Raw genomic sequence first — 19,363 nt, 5'->3', positions numbered from 1 at the left:
TTGTTGATAGCCTGACTGCATTTTAATGGTTTTGCAATTTGTAGCATATAGTTTTGCATATATTCGGCCATCCTAGAAGCTGCTATTTAAATAATCTTAGCAAAAATGCTGCTGTTCAATCTTTTACTCATCTAATGGTTTCAGCCCAGTTACTAAACTCACTTTTGATATAAAACAGGCAGGGGTTTTATAACTTAACACTGATTGGAACATAGGGACAAATGTAGGTTATCTCTCAAGTCTGTTGCATCGTTCAATTAGATCATGGTTGATCTGTATCTTAAACACATCAACCCTTATTGGTTCCACAGCCATTTGTATCGTTGCCAAAGCAAAATCTGTCAATCTCGGTTCACCCAGCCATGACAGGTTTTTGGCATGTTATGGGCCAGGGTTTAGAGAACTCCAAAGTGTATCATGGAGTTCACCTGACCCATAACTTTTAATAGATTGTGGTATGGGGAGCACACGGCCCACTCGACAGGTGTGGTACAGCAGAAATGGAAAATTATTTTTTTAAGCAAAACAATATTCTTTGAACTCAAGTTAACTTTTTTAAAACATACAGTGAATATCTTAACAAACATCACTTCAAATACAACCCCCAAAGAATACACTAAGTTACATTCACTGCTGAGAATATTTATAATTCTGAATTCACCAAATGATCAAGAGATAGTCTTTTGATGGCAGAGAGAACAGCAGTACACCTGCTTGGTCTGGCTTCAGCTCCAACACTAAAAATGAAACTAAAACACACCCTGCAGCAAACAGCCTAAAACAAAAGTAAAACCTGACAGACTGCGCAGCTCCACCCCCTCTCTGACATCACTGCAGTAATAAACACCCATTTGTTAATGGTACTCTCACTGCAGATATTTATATACACACCCATCTATAAACATCCATTTCTTAAAAGTACTCTCATATGGCAATATAGTCACAAGTCTCAATAAAGAAATGTTTCTGTGCAATTTGTCTGTCTTCTTTGATAATTTTGGCACATACAGATTGATGAGAAAATAGGATGGGGCTCTTGTGATTTCTGCACACACAGGAGCTCAACATGTGCCTTGTTGGGCTCCACATTGGCAGGGGGAAGCTATCATCTTATCTGCGAATCAATTTTGACTGGGACAATAATCAGTAAATGGGGAGCTTGAAGGTTGGGCCAAGTGTGGGGTGTGGATCAGTTCTCATTATTGGAGAAATTAGAGGAGACATACAGCAGAGACAGTCCGTTAAAAAATAGTGGGAATAGAATTGACCTGGGGTCAAAATTGTGATCCCAGGAAACCTACTGTCCGGTAAGCGATTGGTGACTTTTTGTTTAAATTCAGCAAAGTTTGATATTCCAGGTACTTACTAAGAGAATAAAGCCACAAGAAGTTATGGTTTTAAACAAACAAAATAAACTTTTACGATTCAAAGTTAAAAAAGTATAACAATTTACAATATCCATCTTAGACTCCGATATTCAGAATTGGGCAGCACGGTGGCGCAGTGGTTAGCACTGCTGCCTCACGGCGCCAAGGTCCCAGGTTCGATCCCGGCTCTGGGTCACTGTCCTTTTGGAGTTTACACATTCTCCCCATGTACGGGTGGGTTTCGCCCCCACAACCCAAAGATGTGCAGGCTAGGTGGATTGGGCAAGTTAAATTGGCTCTTAATTGAAAAAAATGAATTGGGTACTCTAAATTTTAAAAAGAAAGTAAAAAGTATTATTCAAAATTACCATCAGGTAAGTATGAACTAACAGGTAAACTGTGGCAGATGCGAACCAAGGCAGATGTGACCCAGATGTCAGTGACTGCTGTGTGTCACAATGTCTCCTTAAAACTTTGTTTCAACTCTTCACTGTCGAATGTCTAGCTGCTAAACTTCCTCAAACACTGCTCCAACACAGACTGCTCACCTCATGATGTTGAAGCTCTCCTCCTGAGATGGTGGACAGGATTTTCCAGCCGCACCCGGCACTGGAATCATCTGGTCTGAAAGTCAATGGACATTTGACCGATCCTCTCGCAGCATGCCCCACCACGCTGTAGCTGGAAAACCCTGGCCATTGTTTCACTGGACTGACAAATTTGCATTCCTGCCTCTAATTATCAGCACACTTGAAACTCTTGCACAGCACTAGCTTCATAAGCTGGCACTGCACCTGGATTTCTGTAAATTCCAGTCATCTGACTGCACCAAGCTATAAATTACACCCAGGACTTCTCTGAGATCTACTTGTCTGGCACAGAACAAGTGACCTTCCACTACCTTCTTAGCTCCCAAGGATGTTTCTGAGACCTAACTACCTGGAGCCTGTTAACATTTCCCAGGGCTTCTCTGAGCTGCAAACCACATGAGGTCCAAACTGCAATTTATTCCCCCAAGCAGGCACACAGATAAATTGATACCAGAGAACCTTCTTAAGCTACACTCATCTTCCTGATGGCATAGCCTTTCAGGGTTCACTGAATGCATTTGAGAAAAGTTAGCATTACCTCCGAAGACAAAACATCTCTTTTAACTGCACTTTTTGCAAGCAATGTAGACATCATGGCCAGAGCTTTCCTCTGCTGCCATCAGAGGGCAGCAGAGCAAAGCTACTGATCAGCTGTTCCGGGGGAATTTGCATACGTGCAGTGCGGTCAGCCTAAGTTGAAGGTGAACTGGCGAAGGAGACCCAAGGAGTTTGAGTGAAAGCAAGCATCCAGCAGAGGGCAGCAGAGCAAAGCTACTGATCAGCTGTTCCGGGGGAATTTGCATACGTGCAGTGCGGTCAGCCTAAGTTGAAGGTGGATTGTGGAAGGGCTGTTGGCAAGTGACAGTTAAACCTGAAACACTTCGTGAGTGTTTCCCACCCTACCTCCTCCTCTAACCAACCCCCCCACCCCACGGTGGTTGGGAAGCGGGAGCAGGGGCCTGTCGTGAAGGTGAGTGAGTGCCTTTAAATTTGCTTAACTTTCAGCGGGAGCAGGGATTAAGGTAATATCAGGTAAGCTCTTCCTTTCTTTTTCTTTTTCTTGTTTTTTTTTTCAAATCTAGAGGTGATGTCAGGGAAGGCAGTACAATGCTCCTCCTGCAGAATGCTTGAGGTGAGGGACGCCGTCAGTGTCTCTGCTGATTTCATCTGTGGGAAGTGCACCCAACTCCAGCTCCTCAAAAACCGTGTTAGGGACCTGGAGCTTGAGCTGAATGAACTTCGGATCATTCGGGAGGCAGAGGGGGTCATAGATAGGAGCTTCAGGGAAGTAGTTACACCAAAGACTGGAGATAGATGGGTAACTGTAAGAGGGACTGGGAAGAAGCAGTCAGTGCAGGGACCCCCTGCGGTCGTTCCCCTGAGTAACAAGAATACCGTTTTGGATACTTGTGGGGGGGGGGGACTTACCAGGGGTAAGCCATGGGGTACGGGCCTCTGGCACGGAGTCTGTCCCTGTTGCTCAGAAGGGAAGGGGGCAAAGGAGTAGAACATTAGTAATTGGGGACTCAATAGTCAGGGGCACAGATAGGAGATTTTGTGGGAGCGAGAGAGACTCACGTTTGGTATGTTGCCTCCCAGGTGCAAGGGTAAGTGATGTCTCGGATCGTGTTTTCCGGGTCCTTAAGGGGGAGGGGGAGCAGCCCCAAGTCGTAGTCCACATTGGCACTAACGACATAGGTAGGAAAGGGGACAAGGATGTCAGGCAGGCCTTTAGGGAGCTAGGATGGAAGCTCAGAGCGAGAACAAACAGAGTTGTTATCTCTGGGTTGTTGCCCGTGCCACGTGATAGTGAGATGAGGAATAGGGAGAGAGAGCAATTAAACATGTGGCTACAGGGATGGTGCAGGCGGGAGGGATTCAGATTTCTGGATAACTGGGGCTCTGTCTGGGGAAGGTGGGACCTCTATAGACAGGATGGTCTACATCTGAACCTGAGGGGCACCAATATCCTGGGGGGGAGATTTGTTAGTGCTCTTTGGGGGGGTTTAAACTAATTCAGCAGGGGCATGGGAACCTGGATTGTAGTTTTGGGGTACGGGAGATTGAGAGTATAGAGGTCAGGAGCACAAATTTGACTTCGCAGGAGGGTGCCAGTGTTCAGGTAGGTGGTTTGAAGTGTGTCTACTTCAATGCCAGGAGTATACGAAATAAGGTAGGGGAACTGGCAGCATGGGTGGGTACCTGGGACTTCGACGTTGTGGCCATTTCAGAGACATGGATAGAGCAGGGACAGGAATGGTTGTTGCAGGTTCCGGGGTTTAGGTGTTTTAGTAAGCTCAGAGAAGGGGGCAAAAGAGGGGGAGGTGTGGCGCTGCTAGTCAAGGACAGTATTACGGTGGCGGAAAGGATGCTAGATGGGGACTCTTCTTCTGAGGTAGTATGGGCTGAGGTTAGAAACAGGAAAGGAGAGGTCACCCTGTTGGGAGTTTTCTATAGGCCACCTAATAGTTCTAGGGATGTAGAGGAAAGGATGACGAAGATGATTCTGGAAAAGAGCGAAAGTAACAGGGTAGTTGTTATGGAAGACTTTAACTTTCCAAATATTGACTGGAAAAGATATAGTTCGAGTACATTAGATGGGTCGTTCTTTGTACAATGTGTGCAGGAGGGTTTCCTGACACAATATGTTGACAGGCCAACAAGAGGCGAGGCGACGTTGGATTTGGTTTTGGGTAATGAACCAGGCCAGGTGTTAGATCTGGAGGTAGGTGAGCACTTTGGAAACAGTGACCACAATTCGGTGACCTTTACGTTAGTGATGGAAAGGGATAAGTATACCCCGCAGGGCAAGAGTTATAGCTGGGGGAAGGGCAATTATGATGCCATTAGACATGACTTAGGATGTGTTGGTTGGAGAAGTAGGCTGCAAGGGTTGGGCACACTGGATATGTGGAGCTTGTTCAAGGAACAGCTATTGCATGTTCTTGATAAGTACGTACCAGTCAGGCAGGGAGGAAGGGGTCGAGCGAGGGAACCGTGTTTTACCAAAGAAGTGGAATCTCTTGTTAAGAGGAAGAAGGAGGCCTATGTGAAGATGAGGCATGAAGTTTCAGTTGGGGCGCTTGATAGTTACAAGGAAGCGAGGAAGGATCTAAAGAGAGAGCTGAGACGAGCAAGGAGGGGACATGAGAAGTCTTTGGCAGGCAGGATCAAGGAAAACCCAAAAGCTTTCTATAGGTATGTTAGGAATAAAAGAATGACTAGGGTAAGAGTAGGGCCAGTCAAGGACAGTGGTGGGAAGTTGTGTGTGGAGGCTGAGGAGATAAGCGAGATACTAAATGAATACTTTTCATCAGTATTCACTCAAGAAAAAGATAATATTGTGGAGGAGAATGCTGAGACCCAGGCTATTAGAATAGATGGCATTGAGGTGCGTAGGGAAGAAGTGTTGACAATTCTGGACAAGGTGAAAATAGATAAGTCCCCGGGGCCGGATGGGATTTATCCTAGGATTCTCTGGGAAGCCAGGGAAGAGATTGCTGAGCCTTTGGCTTTGATTTTTAGGTCATCATTGGCTACAGGAATAGTGCCGGAGGACTGGAGGATAGCAAATGTGGTCCCTTTGTTCAAGAAGGGGAGTAGAGATAACCCCGGTAACTATAGGCCGGTGAGCCTAACATCTGTGGAGGGTAAGGTCTTGGAGAGGATTATAAAAGATACGATTTATAATCATCTAGATAGGAATAATATGATTAGGGATAGTCAGCATGGTTTTGTGAAGGGTAGGTCATGCCTCACAAACCTTATCGAGTTCTTTGAGAAGGCGACTGAACAGGTAGACGAGGGTAGAGCAGTTGATGTGGTGTATATGGATTTCAGTAAAGCGTTTGATAAGGTTCCCCACGGTCGGCTATTGCAGAAAATACGGAGGCTGGGGATTGAGGGTGATATAGAGATGTGGATCAGAAATTGGCTAGTTGAAAGAAGACAGAGAGTGGTAGTTGATGGGAAATGTTCAGAATGGAGTTCAGTTACGAGTGGCGTACCACAAGGATCTGTTCTGGGGCCGTTGCTGTTTGTCATTTTTATAAATGACCTAGAGGAGGGCGCAGAAGGATGGGTGAGTAAATTTGCAGACGACACTAAAGTCGGTGGAGTTGTAGACAGTGCGGAAGGATGTTGCAGGTTACTGAGGGACATAGATAAGCTGCAGAGCTGGGCTGAGAGGTGGCAAATGGAGTTTAATGTGGAGAAGTGTGAGGTGATTCACTTTGGAAAGAATAACAGGAATGCGGAATATTTGGCTAATGGTAAAATTCTTGGTAGTGTGGATGAGCAGAGGGATCTCGGTGTCCATGTACATAGATCCCTGAAAGATGCCACCCAGGTTGCTAGGGTTGTGAAGAAGGCCTATGGTGTGTTGGCCTTTATTGGTAGAGGGATTGAGTACCGGAGCCATAAGGTCATGTTGCAGTTGTACAAAACACTAGTACGGCCGCATTTGGAGTATTGCGTACAGTTCTGGTCGCCTCATTATAGGAAGGACGTGGAAGCTTTGGAACGGGTGCAGAGGAGATTTACCAGGATGTTGCCTGGTATGGAGGGAAAATCTTATGAGGAAAGGCTGATGGACTTGAGGTTGTTTTCGTTAGAGAGAAGGTTAAGAGGTGACTTAATAGAGGCATACAAAATGATCAGAGGGTTAGATAGGGTGGACAGCGAGAGCCTTCTCCCGCGGATGGGGGTGGCTAGCACAAGGGGACATAGCCTTAAATTGAGGGGCAATAGATATAGGACAGAGGTCAGAGGTGGGTTTTTTACGCAAAGAGTGGTGAGGCCGTGGAATGCCCTACCTGCAACAGTAGTGAACTCGCCAACATTGAGGGCATTTAAAAGTTTATTGGATAAGCATATGGATGATAAGGGCATAGTGTAGGTTAGATGGCCTTTAGTTTTTTTTTCCATGTTGGTGCAACATCGAGGGCCGAAGGGCCTGTACTGTGCTGTATCGTTCTATGTTCTATGTTCTATGATTCTCCAATCCTGCGCCGGGTCGGAATATTGCCGGGGTGGGGCGCGTGAATCGCGGCACGCTGCTCCGATGCCGGGCCGTCAATTGTCCAGCGACCGGAGAATAGGCCCCAATCGCGCACGGGGTCACCGTGCTGCCAATCAGGGTCCACTGAAATAGGCCCCCGCAGTGATTCTCCGTGGGTGACGGGCCGAACTCCCGCCGAGTTCCGCCGAGTCCCGCTGCGTGGTTCAAACCTGGTACACCCAGCGGGAGCCTGGACCCGCGGCCAAGGTGGATGTCCAGGTGGGGGGGGGGGGGGGGGAGGGGCGGGGGGGTTCTGATTCCTGCGATCGGGACCTTCCAATCGGCAGGCGGCCGCGATCCGAATGGGGCCAACCTCCTTCAGCGCGGGCCTGCGGTTCGGTCACGACATGTTGCTCCGCGTGGCATGGAGACGGCAACCACGCACATGCGCGGACCCGCGCCGGCCGTGCAGGGGCAGCTTTCAACGCCGGAGCAGCGCACAACACTGTGGCGCCATTCTAGCCCCCGAAGAACAGGAGAATTACTGGGCCTGGCGGCCCGTTGATGCCGCCGTCGCTCGCACCGGTTTTGACGCCGGCATCAACACTTGGCCACGATATCGGAGAAACCCGGTCCATTTCTCGCAGTCTCGACCTAAGTAATCCCATTTGCTGTTTATGATTCCATCTCTTCTATTCTGGCTCTATTATGGTAATCTCGAAATCCCATCATTTTGATTATCTTACTTGACAATAATAATCTTCCCAGAACTAAAAATCACCTCTAAAATATTAACATGCACAATGAACCAGATATTCTTCACAAACTCAAGTTACACAGGCATGGTTACTTGGTAAGATTAGGGTAGATGTGACCAGATGTGGTAGATTAATTACTGGGAGGTGGGAATCCAAAGTTGAAGTTGGAGTTACTGTGGTGGGCTCAGTCTGATGTAAGATAGGATGGGACCAGCTTGGAGCATCAACAAACTGATGACCAGTTTCAGAGGCAGGCGTTGAGATATAGGCGAATCCAGGAAGTAGTTGAAGAGTTGAAAAGCAGAGGACATACTGCTGGAATTATTTCCACGGGAATGAAGAGTTTGGAGAGGAGCAGAAACAATCATGGGGCAGAAACACTGCGACTAAGAGATGACTATAAAATCCAGGAGAAATGGGCCTCAACTCAGTTGAGTGAATTTCTGGCCAGGTACAAATTGTAATAAAGCTGAACACCCAGTCGAACCAATGGGAGTGTCATTCTCTCGATTGGGTAACAGCAGCAGTGGGGGTTGGCTGTGCATTAGTCAAAGCTACAATAAAACTTAAACAACTAAATAAAAGTTTGATCGCAGTAGCTCGGTGTTTACTGTGTAACCCAGTGGAGTTGTGTCGACTTAATAGCAGAGAAGTCCAGGAATTTGGAAGTGAAAGGTGAGCTCAGATCCGGTGCTCACTGATGAAAACAAAGAGTTGACATGTAGTTGGGAAATGAACATGAGCCCGAGTAACCTGAAACCAGCTGTTTAACTTGGTAGATTGAGCCAGAGGAACTTAAACAGTGAATCAGAAGAGACTGCGGATGAAAGGGAAACGGATGGCTCAGATGGCCAAGGAGAGAGTTGCAAAAGTTGGATCTACAAACTGATGAGCTGTCTTGAAGCCCAGTTTGCAGTGATTTCTGTACTTGAACTCCTAAATCTATGATGCCACACAGTCCCTATGTTGTCATCATCATTTAGAAAATACCCTGATTCATCCTTTTGAAGTCCAAAATGTTTGATCTCACATTTTCCCCACGTAAACTCCATCTGTCACAGTTTTGCCGACTCACTTAATCTATCGGTTCCCATTGCAGCTTCCTGCTCCCATCTATATTATTCATCATTTCCCTCAGCGTCATCAGCATTAGCTTCAAATGGTGTAAATGTTGTATCGGTTGTAACATATACATATACAAATTTATTCTGCATTGAAACATTTCGGAATAAATGTTATTGTCTTTGGATAATAAATGTTGTCTTTAAATGCTGAATCACAACATTATTAAAAATAAAATATTATCAAAAATCTAAACTCTTCAGCAGCTGGACCAATTTATACCAATTTCAGGTCTACACCTTGAACCGTGCTGGGACTGGGTGACCTGTGGCTTGGAGGGGAACTTGCAGGTGATGGTGTCCCCATGCATCATCTGCACTTGTCATTCGAGATGACAGAGTTTGTGAGTTTGGAAGCTGTTGTTAAAAGATCTCTGGTGAGTTGCTGCAGCGCAGTGCAGCTTGTAGATGGTACTGCTGCCACTGTGCAGTGTTTCTGGTATTATTTGGGATGCCAATCAAGCAGGCTGTTATATCCTGGATTGTGTTGAGTTTCTCCAGTGCTGTTGGAGTTGCATTCATCAAGGCAAGACAAGGGTATTCCATCACACTTTTGGGGTGGAATTTTCTGATTTTTCTGCAGAGTGACGTGACGGGCATGAAACACGAGGTGGGCGCTGCTATCCCTTTTTTAAGGGTGCCCCGATTTAAGAAACAAAGAAACCTCCCACAGATACCCCGCAGCCCCACAGAGCCACCCCTTCGGAACATCCACCCAATCAACACCACCCTGCCCCAGCCCCCCACCCCGCCCCGCCACCCATAGAACACCCCCTGGTATTTCCTGGGCAGTGTGAGGGGGAAGTGCCAGGGTACTTCCCGGGCATAACCTTCTCCCCATTCACCCGTGTGCCTACAGCGGGTTCTGCTCGCCAGGTGCACATCATGGGGTACCTGTCGTGAATCAGCACGCCGACATGAATGTAAAACTTAACGGAGGTGGACTATCAGGAATAACTGTCTGGTAATTATATTTAAATATATTTAAATATATTCAAATGCGGTTCCTGATATTCAACATTGGCAGAGGGTGGGAACAATCGCAATGCGAAATCGCATAAAGTGCATTTTGGGACACGTGTGGGATCCCCTGCCATGGACAGGCGATCCCTTCGCTTGAAGACAGGAGTGGAAAATACCCTCTTGATTTGCGCCTCAAAGATGGTGGACAGATGGAATATTGGCAATGTGTTAAAAACGGTGCTGATCCCAGAAATCCCCAAAATCCAGGAAAAATTAGATTTGACTCAAGGTCACTTGGGACTGAACCTCAATAATAATAATAACCTTAAATGTCACAAGTAGGCTTACATTAGCACTGCAATTAAGTTACTGTGTAAAGTCCCTAGTCGCCACATTCCGGCCCTTGTTCGGGTACACACAGGGAGAATTCAGAATGTCCAAATTACCTAACAGCACGTCTTTTGGTACTTGTGGGAGGAAATCGGAGCATCCAGAGAAAACACACGCTGACACGGGAAAAATGTGCAGACTCCGCACAGAGAGTGCCCCAAACCGGGAAAGAAACTTGGGACCCTGGCTGCGTGAAACGACAGTGCTAACCACCGTGGTGCCATGCTGTCCTATCAATCTGCCCAAATACAATTGTTAACGTCAAATGTGTCAGTGGGAGCCTCCCATGACCTGGATATATTTTGGCCGAACCTCCTTTCTTGTCCCTGATTTGATCCCTGGATTTGAGCCCTCAGGACAATTGAGATGATGCCCATCTGAGATTCCATGTCTGAGCATGGCCTGCATTGGCCACCCAGCATTTGCTTGCATTTCTGTAGAAACAGCTCTTAACAAATTAACCCACTGAGTCAGGACCATCACCTCCTGCACCGGCTGCAACCTAGTTTTCCCCAGCATCCCAAACTATCCTGATAATCAAATTAAATCACAAACCTAATTCCAAAATGGAGGTGGCTCAAACATTATTCCAACAGACCACAGACACTTATTGTTCCAACTCCTGCCTGTAATCGACTCTAAGTGTGTAATGTCGCCCTCATTACAATACAAGATGTGGAGATGCCGGCGTTGGACTGGGTTGAGCACAGTAAGAAGTCATACAACACCAGGTTAAAGACAAAAGGTTTTGTTTCGAATCGCTATCTTTCGGAGCACAGCTCCTTCCTCAGTTGTGAGACTTCTTACTGTACAATATAAGACTAAGCTAAGTGTGACCTGCATCCCAGTTCTATCTTTAAACGAAACCTCATTTTGATGTTCAGATGAATTGTAACTTTCACACCACCTCTCCTCTACATCACCTTTGCATGTCCCCAGGCTACCTCAAGTCTTACAATTTGCTATTTTTATTGGCCCGAATTCCCCGGCTGTTGGAATTCTCTGTTCCCGCTGGCAGCGCATCCTTGTCCGCGGGTTTGCCGGCGATGTGCGGTGGGTTCAATGAGAAACCCATTGACAAGCAGCAGGAGTAGAACATCCAGCCGCCAGCGAAATGGCGAGGCGCTGAGAAACATGCGACTGTGGGAACGGAGAATCCAGCCCATCGTCTCCAAGAGAGACAGAAACAAGTTTCTCTATGAGCAAATATTCTGACATATTTCCCATTCAGGAATTCCAAATCCATGGGTTAATTCTAAAAATGCTGATGACTTTGAATACGCAACAGCTATTTAAATGAAAAGAAAATCTGAAATTGTATATTGGCCATGACCATAGTAAATGACACTATGCAATACATCGTAAAAGCTGAATAGTTGATCACATGTGGATTGATATTACACAATCAAAAATTAATTTGGACTTTGGACTGACCAGTTGTATTAAATACACTCTTACTTTCGTTGAAATATCAGCGGCCAGGAATACAAGAGCTGGTACAGCACTTCATTTGTTCTTTATCAGTAAGTGAAAGGTTATAATTTCTCGATGAAACTTTTTCATAAATTACAAGTTGAAACTAATTTTTCAGATGTGGTGAATAGTGAGCTGGGGGTCAGATATGCAGCAGTGCGTTGCGTTTCTCAACACCGGCATTGCAGATGTCTGAAATCTAACCTTCCAAAGTTCCCTTGATTAAGGAGCCGCTCCTTTGAATTGGATAAACTGCCAGTGTCTCTCCATGTTTCTGAAAGGTTGGACAGAGAAACCAGAGAATAATTGAACAGTTAGCCAATATCCGGAAAATGTCGTGAAATGAGTAGAGCTTTAATCAAGAATGAAGGTGGAATCTGACCAAATAATGGCAAAGTATCAGTGCCAGCGAGAAAAATGGAACCTTGAGCCTCAGAAAAGAAAAGTGAGTGGACGCCGTCACTCTGGCGAGGCCGGGACTGTTAGAGCCGGCAATCAATTTAAACAGATGGTTATATATTCAAAATTGGCAAGTGTGAGGTTATCCACTTTGGAGTTAAAAAGGATGGAACAGCGTACTTTCCAAATGGTGAAAATCATGAAACAGACGAAGGGCTAATGTCCACAGTTAATTAAAATGTCATGGAAAGGTTCAGGGCGCAATCTCCCCGAATGGGGACTGAGTTCTGTAGCTCGCGAGGTTAGCTGGATGTTAGCCGGCACTCGTAACATTAATCCAGGTAGATTGGGGGCCTCAGCAGGGAACTCCCCGATGAGTCCGCACTTCGCCCCATTTTCTGTGCTGAGGAGCTCCGCTCACCGGTATTCCTGACAGCAGCGAGAGATCGGGACAGCATTTTTAAATGGCCTTCCGAACTCTCGAGCCCCCAACTGCTCCCAAGCCCCAACTCACTCTAAGGGGGGTCCCTGGCCCATCCCGGATCCCCCACCCCCCACCCATGCAGGGTACCTTCCCGGCCTGATCACCACCACACAGAAAATGCCAGCTTGGCAACTTGGTGACACACTGCCCAAAGGACAAGCACCTGAGGGCCTCTGACCTGCTGGGAGACCAGCATTGAACCGTGCTCGCCCGAGATCTCCAAGGCGAGAGGGTTAGATCACACACCTTGGTTAGTTCTCAGGAATGCATATTAGAGTGAGACTAACTCACTGGTTGAGATTCCCATTGCGACGTCTCACGAGATCGTATTGGGCCTCGTGAGGCATGCCAAGCCGGGTAGATCCCAGAAATGGAATCTCCCGACACCCAGCGGTCGCATTGCATCCCACCCTCAGAAAACAAATCAAAAAGGCCCATGGAATTTTGTCCTTTAATTTGAGAGAAGTGGAATATAAGAGAGCTGACGTTCTGCGGCAGCAACTACAAAGTCAATGTGGCAAACCTCTAGTTAGAGTAAATCCGGAGTACTGTGTTCAGTTCCCGGCAAACCAGCATTGGAAGCTGTGCGGAGATAGATTTACCAGACCAACACGGGGCTGGATTCTCCGATTTTCAGGCTATATCCTGACGCCGGCGTGGGAATGGTGGCGTTTTAAAACCAAACATTCAGTGCAAAAACGGCCATTGATCATCCATTTGGTGGGGGACTAGCAGGCAGGCAGTGTAGACCACCCGGCTCTAGCTGCCGAAACCAGAGAATTGACAGGTCCGTGGCCGCGCAAGCGCACCGCGGCGGCCTGCATCGGTAGTGCCGTGCATCATGGCGTCGGCCGCGCGCGGACCATGACTGCCAAAAATAGTGCCTCCACTTTGGCCGGCTCATGACCCCCCGATCACCACCCAACAGTGCGCCCAGTCCTTGCCTGCCCGCCCCCTGCCCGCGGAACGGCTCTCCCACGACTGTGGCGGCGCTAGACTCAGTCTGCAGTCGCCATGCCGAGTTCCCGACAAATAATAGCATGAGAGACCCGCGCTGTCGGGAACTCGGCCGGTCGGGGGCGGGACATCGGGAGGAGGGCCTCAGACAACATCCTGAGGCTGTCGATACACCGTGCAGCGTACATCTAGAGTATGTGTCTTTGGAGCGGCGGAGCATCGCGAAAGTGGCGCAGCCCACAATTTGCGGCGCGAACGTTGATTCACCGGTCAATTGCCGAACGCGATTTCAGCGTCAGTGACCACAGGATCCCGCCCAAGGATTCCCAGTGTTACAGTGTGAGGAGGGATTCCGCAAACAAGTTGTATTGCTGGAATTTGGATGGTGAAAGGGTAATTTGATCAATGTTTTCAATGTACTAATGCAAGCAGATAGGAGAGATAAGGAGAAATTATTTCAGTGAGTCAGTGAGTCTGACTCAGAAAGAAAACCCTTAATGTTCAAGCCAGGCCTTTTAGAAATGATGTTCAAACATTACGTGCACAAAGGGTGGACGAAGTTTGGCGGCTGGCCAATGGCTGGTCGTCTGCACTGCTGCAAAACATGTCGTAGGGGGTGCGGGGGGATCATAGAATCACTACAGTGCAGAAGGAGGCCATTTGACTCATCAAGTTTGCACCGACCCTTTGAAAGAGCACCCTACCGAGGCTCATGCCCCCACCCTGTCCCCACCTAACCTTTTGAACAATAAGGGGCAATTGAGCATGGCCAATCCACCTAACCTGCGCATCTTTGGACTGTGGGAGGAAACCGGAGCACCCGGAGGAAACACAGAGCAATAAGATAGTAATCCTAAGGCTACTGTGGTGCAAATTAAATTTGTTTTCCTTTATTTGTCCACGGAATGTGAATGTGGTCAACGTATATAGTAACCATTCACCACTATACTACATTGTATAACGCTGTTGCCCATGTGGGCTCCACCTATAGACCATTGTACTGTACTACATGATTGTATCATGTTGGTGCCCTTGTGGGCTCCGCCCCTGGCCCCGCCCCCTTGTGGGGAGGTATAAGAGCAGCTGCCCTGTAGCCGGCCCTCATAGCAGAGCAGTCGCAGGCAGGAACTGTTCACTTCTATTCTCTGTCTCGAGTGAATTGATGGTCGCATCAGTGAGTGTCACTGCATAAGACCAGAATTTGTTGTCCATCGTTAATTGCACTTGAGGAAGGCATTGCTGAATTGCTGACTTGAACAGCTACATGCCTTGTGGAGTACGTACACTCACGGTGCTGTTGGAAGAGAAATCCAGGTTTTGACCAAGCGATAGTGAAGGACTGTCAATATAGTTCCAAGTCAGGATGGTGTTTAACGTGCGGGAAGAACTGAGGTGCCCGTGCGTCTGCTTCCCTTTGCTTTTCGGTGGTAGAGGCTGCAGATGTGTTGGAAATGGTCTTTCTAGATGAACATGCAGAGCTTGTTGCTTCCTGAACCTGTGCCGGAATGGTTGCTCCCTGCTCATCATCCCCAAATCCATCATCATCTCCTTTAATGGTATCCAAACTTGTAAGACTTCTTACTTGGGGGAAGCCCAACTCAGTCGAAAGCCGGCATCTCCACATCATCCAAAATTGTGTTGCATGTGAGAAGTCATTAAGCCCAGAGGTCTTACTTCATTAAAGTAATGCCCTGCATAGACATAATTTTATCTGAAATGCTCACGGATGTGTATGAAATTATCCATTTTGTCAGGCTTAGAAAAGAACAATAGAAAAGCAGAGAGCCTTGCAAATGTTTTAATTCATGGGGATTTGTGTTCGCAAACAACAACAATGTTAACATGCAGGTACACCCAGTAATTAGGAAGGTAAATAGTCATTTACATTTTATTGCAAGGGGGTTGCAGTACAGGAAAAAGGAAGCTTTGCTGCAATTATCTCACAGACTCACAGAAGTGTTATGGTGCAGAAGGAGACCACTCGGCCCATTGTGTTTGCACCAGACTATTTATGAGTTTGCAGGAACCATTCCTTGAGAACTGTGTAGAGTTAGTCTGCTTACCCAAGGTACGTTAATTTTCCTTACATGTGTGAAATGTGTTGTTCTCTGCCTTGCTCCAACCAGATGAAATGAAAAAAAATGAAAATCGCTTATTGTCACGAGTAGGCTTCAAATGAAGTTACTGTGAAAAGCCCCTAGTCGCCACATTCCGGCGCCTGTCCGGGGAGGCTGGTACGGGAGGCTGGTACAGATGGCTTTGATGTGTAGCGTTGATCAGAGAACGAGTCTTGTAAACCAACAAAATTATTTATTTAACACTACAATTGGATTCGACACTTATCCCGAAGAAACTAACAGTTGATTAAACGCGCATAAACTATACACATCTAACATCTAACTCCCTAACTCATTAACTACTCTCATGTTCGGGCGGCACGGTGGCGCAGTGGGTTAGCACTGTGGCCTCATGGCGCCGAGGTCCCAGGTTCAATCCCGGCTCTGGGTCACTGTCCGTGTGGAGTTTGCACATTCTCCCTGTGTTTGCATGGGTTTTGCCCCCACAACCCAAAAATGTGCAAGCTAGGTGGATTGGCCACGCTACATTGCCCCTTAATTGGAAAAAATGAATTGGGTATTCTAAATTTTTTTAAAAACGGCTCTCGTGCTCTCTCACTATCTTCAGTACTCCTAAGCAGCTCCTGCTCTACCACCTACTCCAACTTTCTGTCCCACAAAGCTCAGTTTCATCCCTTACATACTTCTAGGATTGCTCCCACCAGTGGCTATCTGTACACATTTCATTAACCCTTACATTACCTTCTTATATGATAATACCACATGCAAGAAAGCCTTGCCAGTTGGACTCCTGTTAAGAGAATTGTCTTATATGTAACAATTGAGCAGAATAGACTGATATTATCTGGAGTTCAGAATATTAAAATGTAATCTAATTGAAAAGTAGAACATTTTTAGAAGGTCTGTCAGCCGTAGCACTAGGGGAATTATGGGAAAGTGTAGCCATTACCTAATTGAAAGACAGAGCTGGGTCATAGGGTCAATTACACAGGCCGGGTCACAGGTCGAAGTCTGCTCCTTTGCTTTATAATATGTTTTAAAATTTCTGTTGTGTTACCAATATTTCTCTTCAATTCTCGAACAGGATCCGGATGTCACTTTGCTCTCAATATGGAGGATCGTGCATGGAAAAGCTGGTTCCAGGTTGCATACACTCTTGGTATCATCGCTACCCTGTCCTGTCCAATTACACAGGGGGCTAATATATTGGTTGTTCCTGTTGATGGAAGCCACTGGGTCAATATGAGGATTCTAATAGAAGAACTGAAACTTCGTGGACATACAGCCACTGTGCTTTATTTCTCATCATCTTGGTACATCAAAGAGAGGCCTGATCTATATCAATCCATTGTGGTTGAAACGCCAGAATCCGCTGGGAAAAATACAACTGAAGATATTGTGGAACGCTTGGTTGGAAAGGCACTAGATGTCTTCCAGAATGGTTGGATGCCATGGGCTAAGTTTCTTTTTGAAATGATGCAATTTATGCACTCCCGTCACATTTGGACTCGAGAGTTAATTATTGCAATTTATGAAAACAAAAGTTTATTGAAGCAAATTGAAAATGCACATTTTGACTTACTACTTACCGATCCTATTTTTCCTATTGGTGCTATTCTTGCTTATTCTTTCAAACTCCCCTCAGTGTATAATGTTCGATGGCTCAGTAGTGGAGAAGCTCATTTTCCCCTTGCACCATCACCTCCTTCCTACGTCCCAATCCCTGGCTCACAATTGACAGATAAAATGAGTTTTCTTCAAAGAACTCAAAATATCATTCTGAATCTTCTTCAAACATACAGTTCAAAATTTATGATACACCCCATTTACAATGAAGTCTGCCATCGCTATCTGGGCCCAGACACAGATATTGAGATGATTCTCCTGAGGGCAGATGTGTGGCTGGTGAGGGTAGATTTTATATTTGAATTCCCGAGACCCACCATGCCAAACATTGTTTACATTGGGGGATTCCAGTGTAAACCATCCAAACCTCTAGCAGCAGAGTTTGAAGAGTTTGTCCAATCCTCAGGGGAACATGGGATTATTGTGATGTCTCTGGGGACTATTATCAGCTCTTTGCCAATGCAAATTACAATGAAAATAGCAGAGGCCTTTGCTCAAGTACCTCAGAAAGTTATTTGGAGACATGATGGAAAGATCCCTCCTAACATAGGAAATAATACGCTACTGGCAAAATGGATCCCCCAGAATGACCTTCTGGGGCACCCCAAGACACGAGCATTCATTTCTCATGGTGGCACCAATGGAGTTTATGAAGCCATCTATCATGGGGTGCCAGTAGTTGGCATCCCTCTGCTTTTTGACCAGTTTGATAATCTATTTAAACTTGAAACCCGAGGTGCAGCAAAGGTGATATATGTCTCAACCATGCAGTCAAGCGATCTTTTGCAGGCACTTAATGAAGTTATAAACAACACATCCTATCGGGATAACATGCAGAAACTCTCTGCTCTCCACAGGGATCAACCAGAGTCTCCAATGGAGAGAGCCATTTTCTGGATTGAGTATGTTGCTCGACACAAAGGTGCAGCACATTTGCGCTCAGAATCTTACCGACTCCCCTGGTATGTTTACTATTGTGTAGATGTGATGATCCTCCTGTTATCTTTGTTACTAATGGTTACAGTGCTGACAATTTTACTGTTGAAAAAACTTTGTAACATCGTTCGAAAGAAAAAGCAAAAAATTCAGTAAAGTATTTGCTTTTGCTGGGAAAAGGGCTTTGAATTATTTACCCTGAATATCCTACCTCTAGTTTGAAATCTTAATCAAAAGGAAATATTCTTTACTAACTACCCCATCTGCAAAAATATCAGAGCAAATCGAGGGCCAAATAGAGTTGGGAGTTTGAAAATGCCGTTGTGAGTGGCTCAGGGAGAGGTTTTTCCATGGATGGAAAATGGACTTTAAGGAGGAATGGGAATATGATTGGAGAGCCTACCGTCAGCTTTTAACATCACCTGCTTTCAACAAACTACGCTTCACTCATTTTATACCAATTACGCACAGAAGCAGATACGGTAGCATGGTGGTTAGCATAAATGCTTCACAGCTCCAGGGTCCCAGGTTTGATTCCCGGCTGGGTCACTGTCTGTGCAGAGTCTGCACGTTCTCCCCGTGTGTGCGTGGGTTTCCTCCGGGTGCTCCGGTTTCCTCCCACAGTCCAAAGATGTGCGGGTTAGGTGGATTGGCCATGCTAAATTGCCCTTAGTGTCCTAAAAAAAAGGAGGGAGGGAGGGGCTACTGGTATAGGGTGGATACGTTGGCTTGAGTAGGGTGATCATTGCTTGGCACAGCATGAAGGGCCTGTACTGTTCTATATAGTTCAGCAGAGTTTTAAATAATTTTGAATTTCAACAACTTCAAATATCTTAAAAGGGAATTAACTTTAGAAGAAGGAGACTCTGTTTTAACATACGTTTCAAGAAGCTTATTTTATGTTTCTCTTTGGAATGTATAACTTGTACACAACACAACGCTACCCCCCTGCCCACTCCCACCTCCCTCACACCTCTTTATCCACCCCCTCCCCCGCCACCCAGACATGGAGACTGGAGGGAGGGAGAGGGGTAAGAGTTTGAAGACTGGAGGGGGGGTTGGGGAAGGTAATATTTTAGATCCTGAGACTGGGGTGTGGAGGTGTGGAGAAGGGAGGAAGATTTAGATGCTGAGACTGAGGTGGGTTTTGGTGGGGATGGGGCGGTGGGGTTTAGACCCTGATACTGGAGTCGGGGAGATTAAAGGTGGGGGAAATAGGGAG

The 19,363-nt window shown here is 46.4% G+C and overlaps 1 protein-coding gene across 1 annotated transcript; it reads left to right on the top strand.

Moving 5' to 3' along the window:
- Positions 1-11,628: 11,628 nt before the first annotated feature.
- Positions 11,629-18,320, top strand: LOC119974900 (UDP-glucuronosyltransferase 2A1-like). The gene is made up of 2 exons (XM_038814235.1): positions 11,629-11,711; positions 16,664-18,320. The coding sequence occupies exon 2, from the start codon at positions 16,690-16,692 to the stop codon at positions 18,295-18,297; it is 1,608 nt and encodes a 535-aa protein (XP_038670163.1). The 5' UTR covers positions 11,629-11,711; positions 16,664-16,689; the 3' UTR covers positions 18,298-18,320.
- Positions 18,321-19,363: the final 1,043 nt, after the last annotated feature.

The sequence above is a fragment of the Scyliorhinus canicula genome, chromosome 12, assembly GCF_902713615.1.
Source record: "Scyliorhinus canicula chromosome 12, sScyCan1.1, whole genome shotgun sequence".
Taxonomy (NCBI): Eukaryota; Metazoa; Chordata; class Chondrichthyes; order Carcharhiniformes; family Scyliorhinidae; genus Scyliorhinus; species Scyliorhinus canicula.
This window is presented reverse-complemented; position numbering and strand designations above follow the sequence as displayed.

Coding starts and splice junctions, on each gene's coding strand:
- LOC119974900 (XM_038814235.1), top strand. CDS start 16,690: ATGGAGGATCGTGCATGGAAAAGCTGGTTCCAGGTTGCATACACTCTT.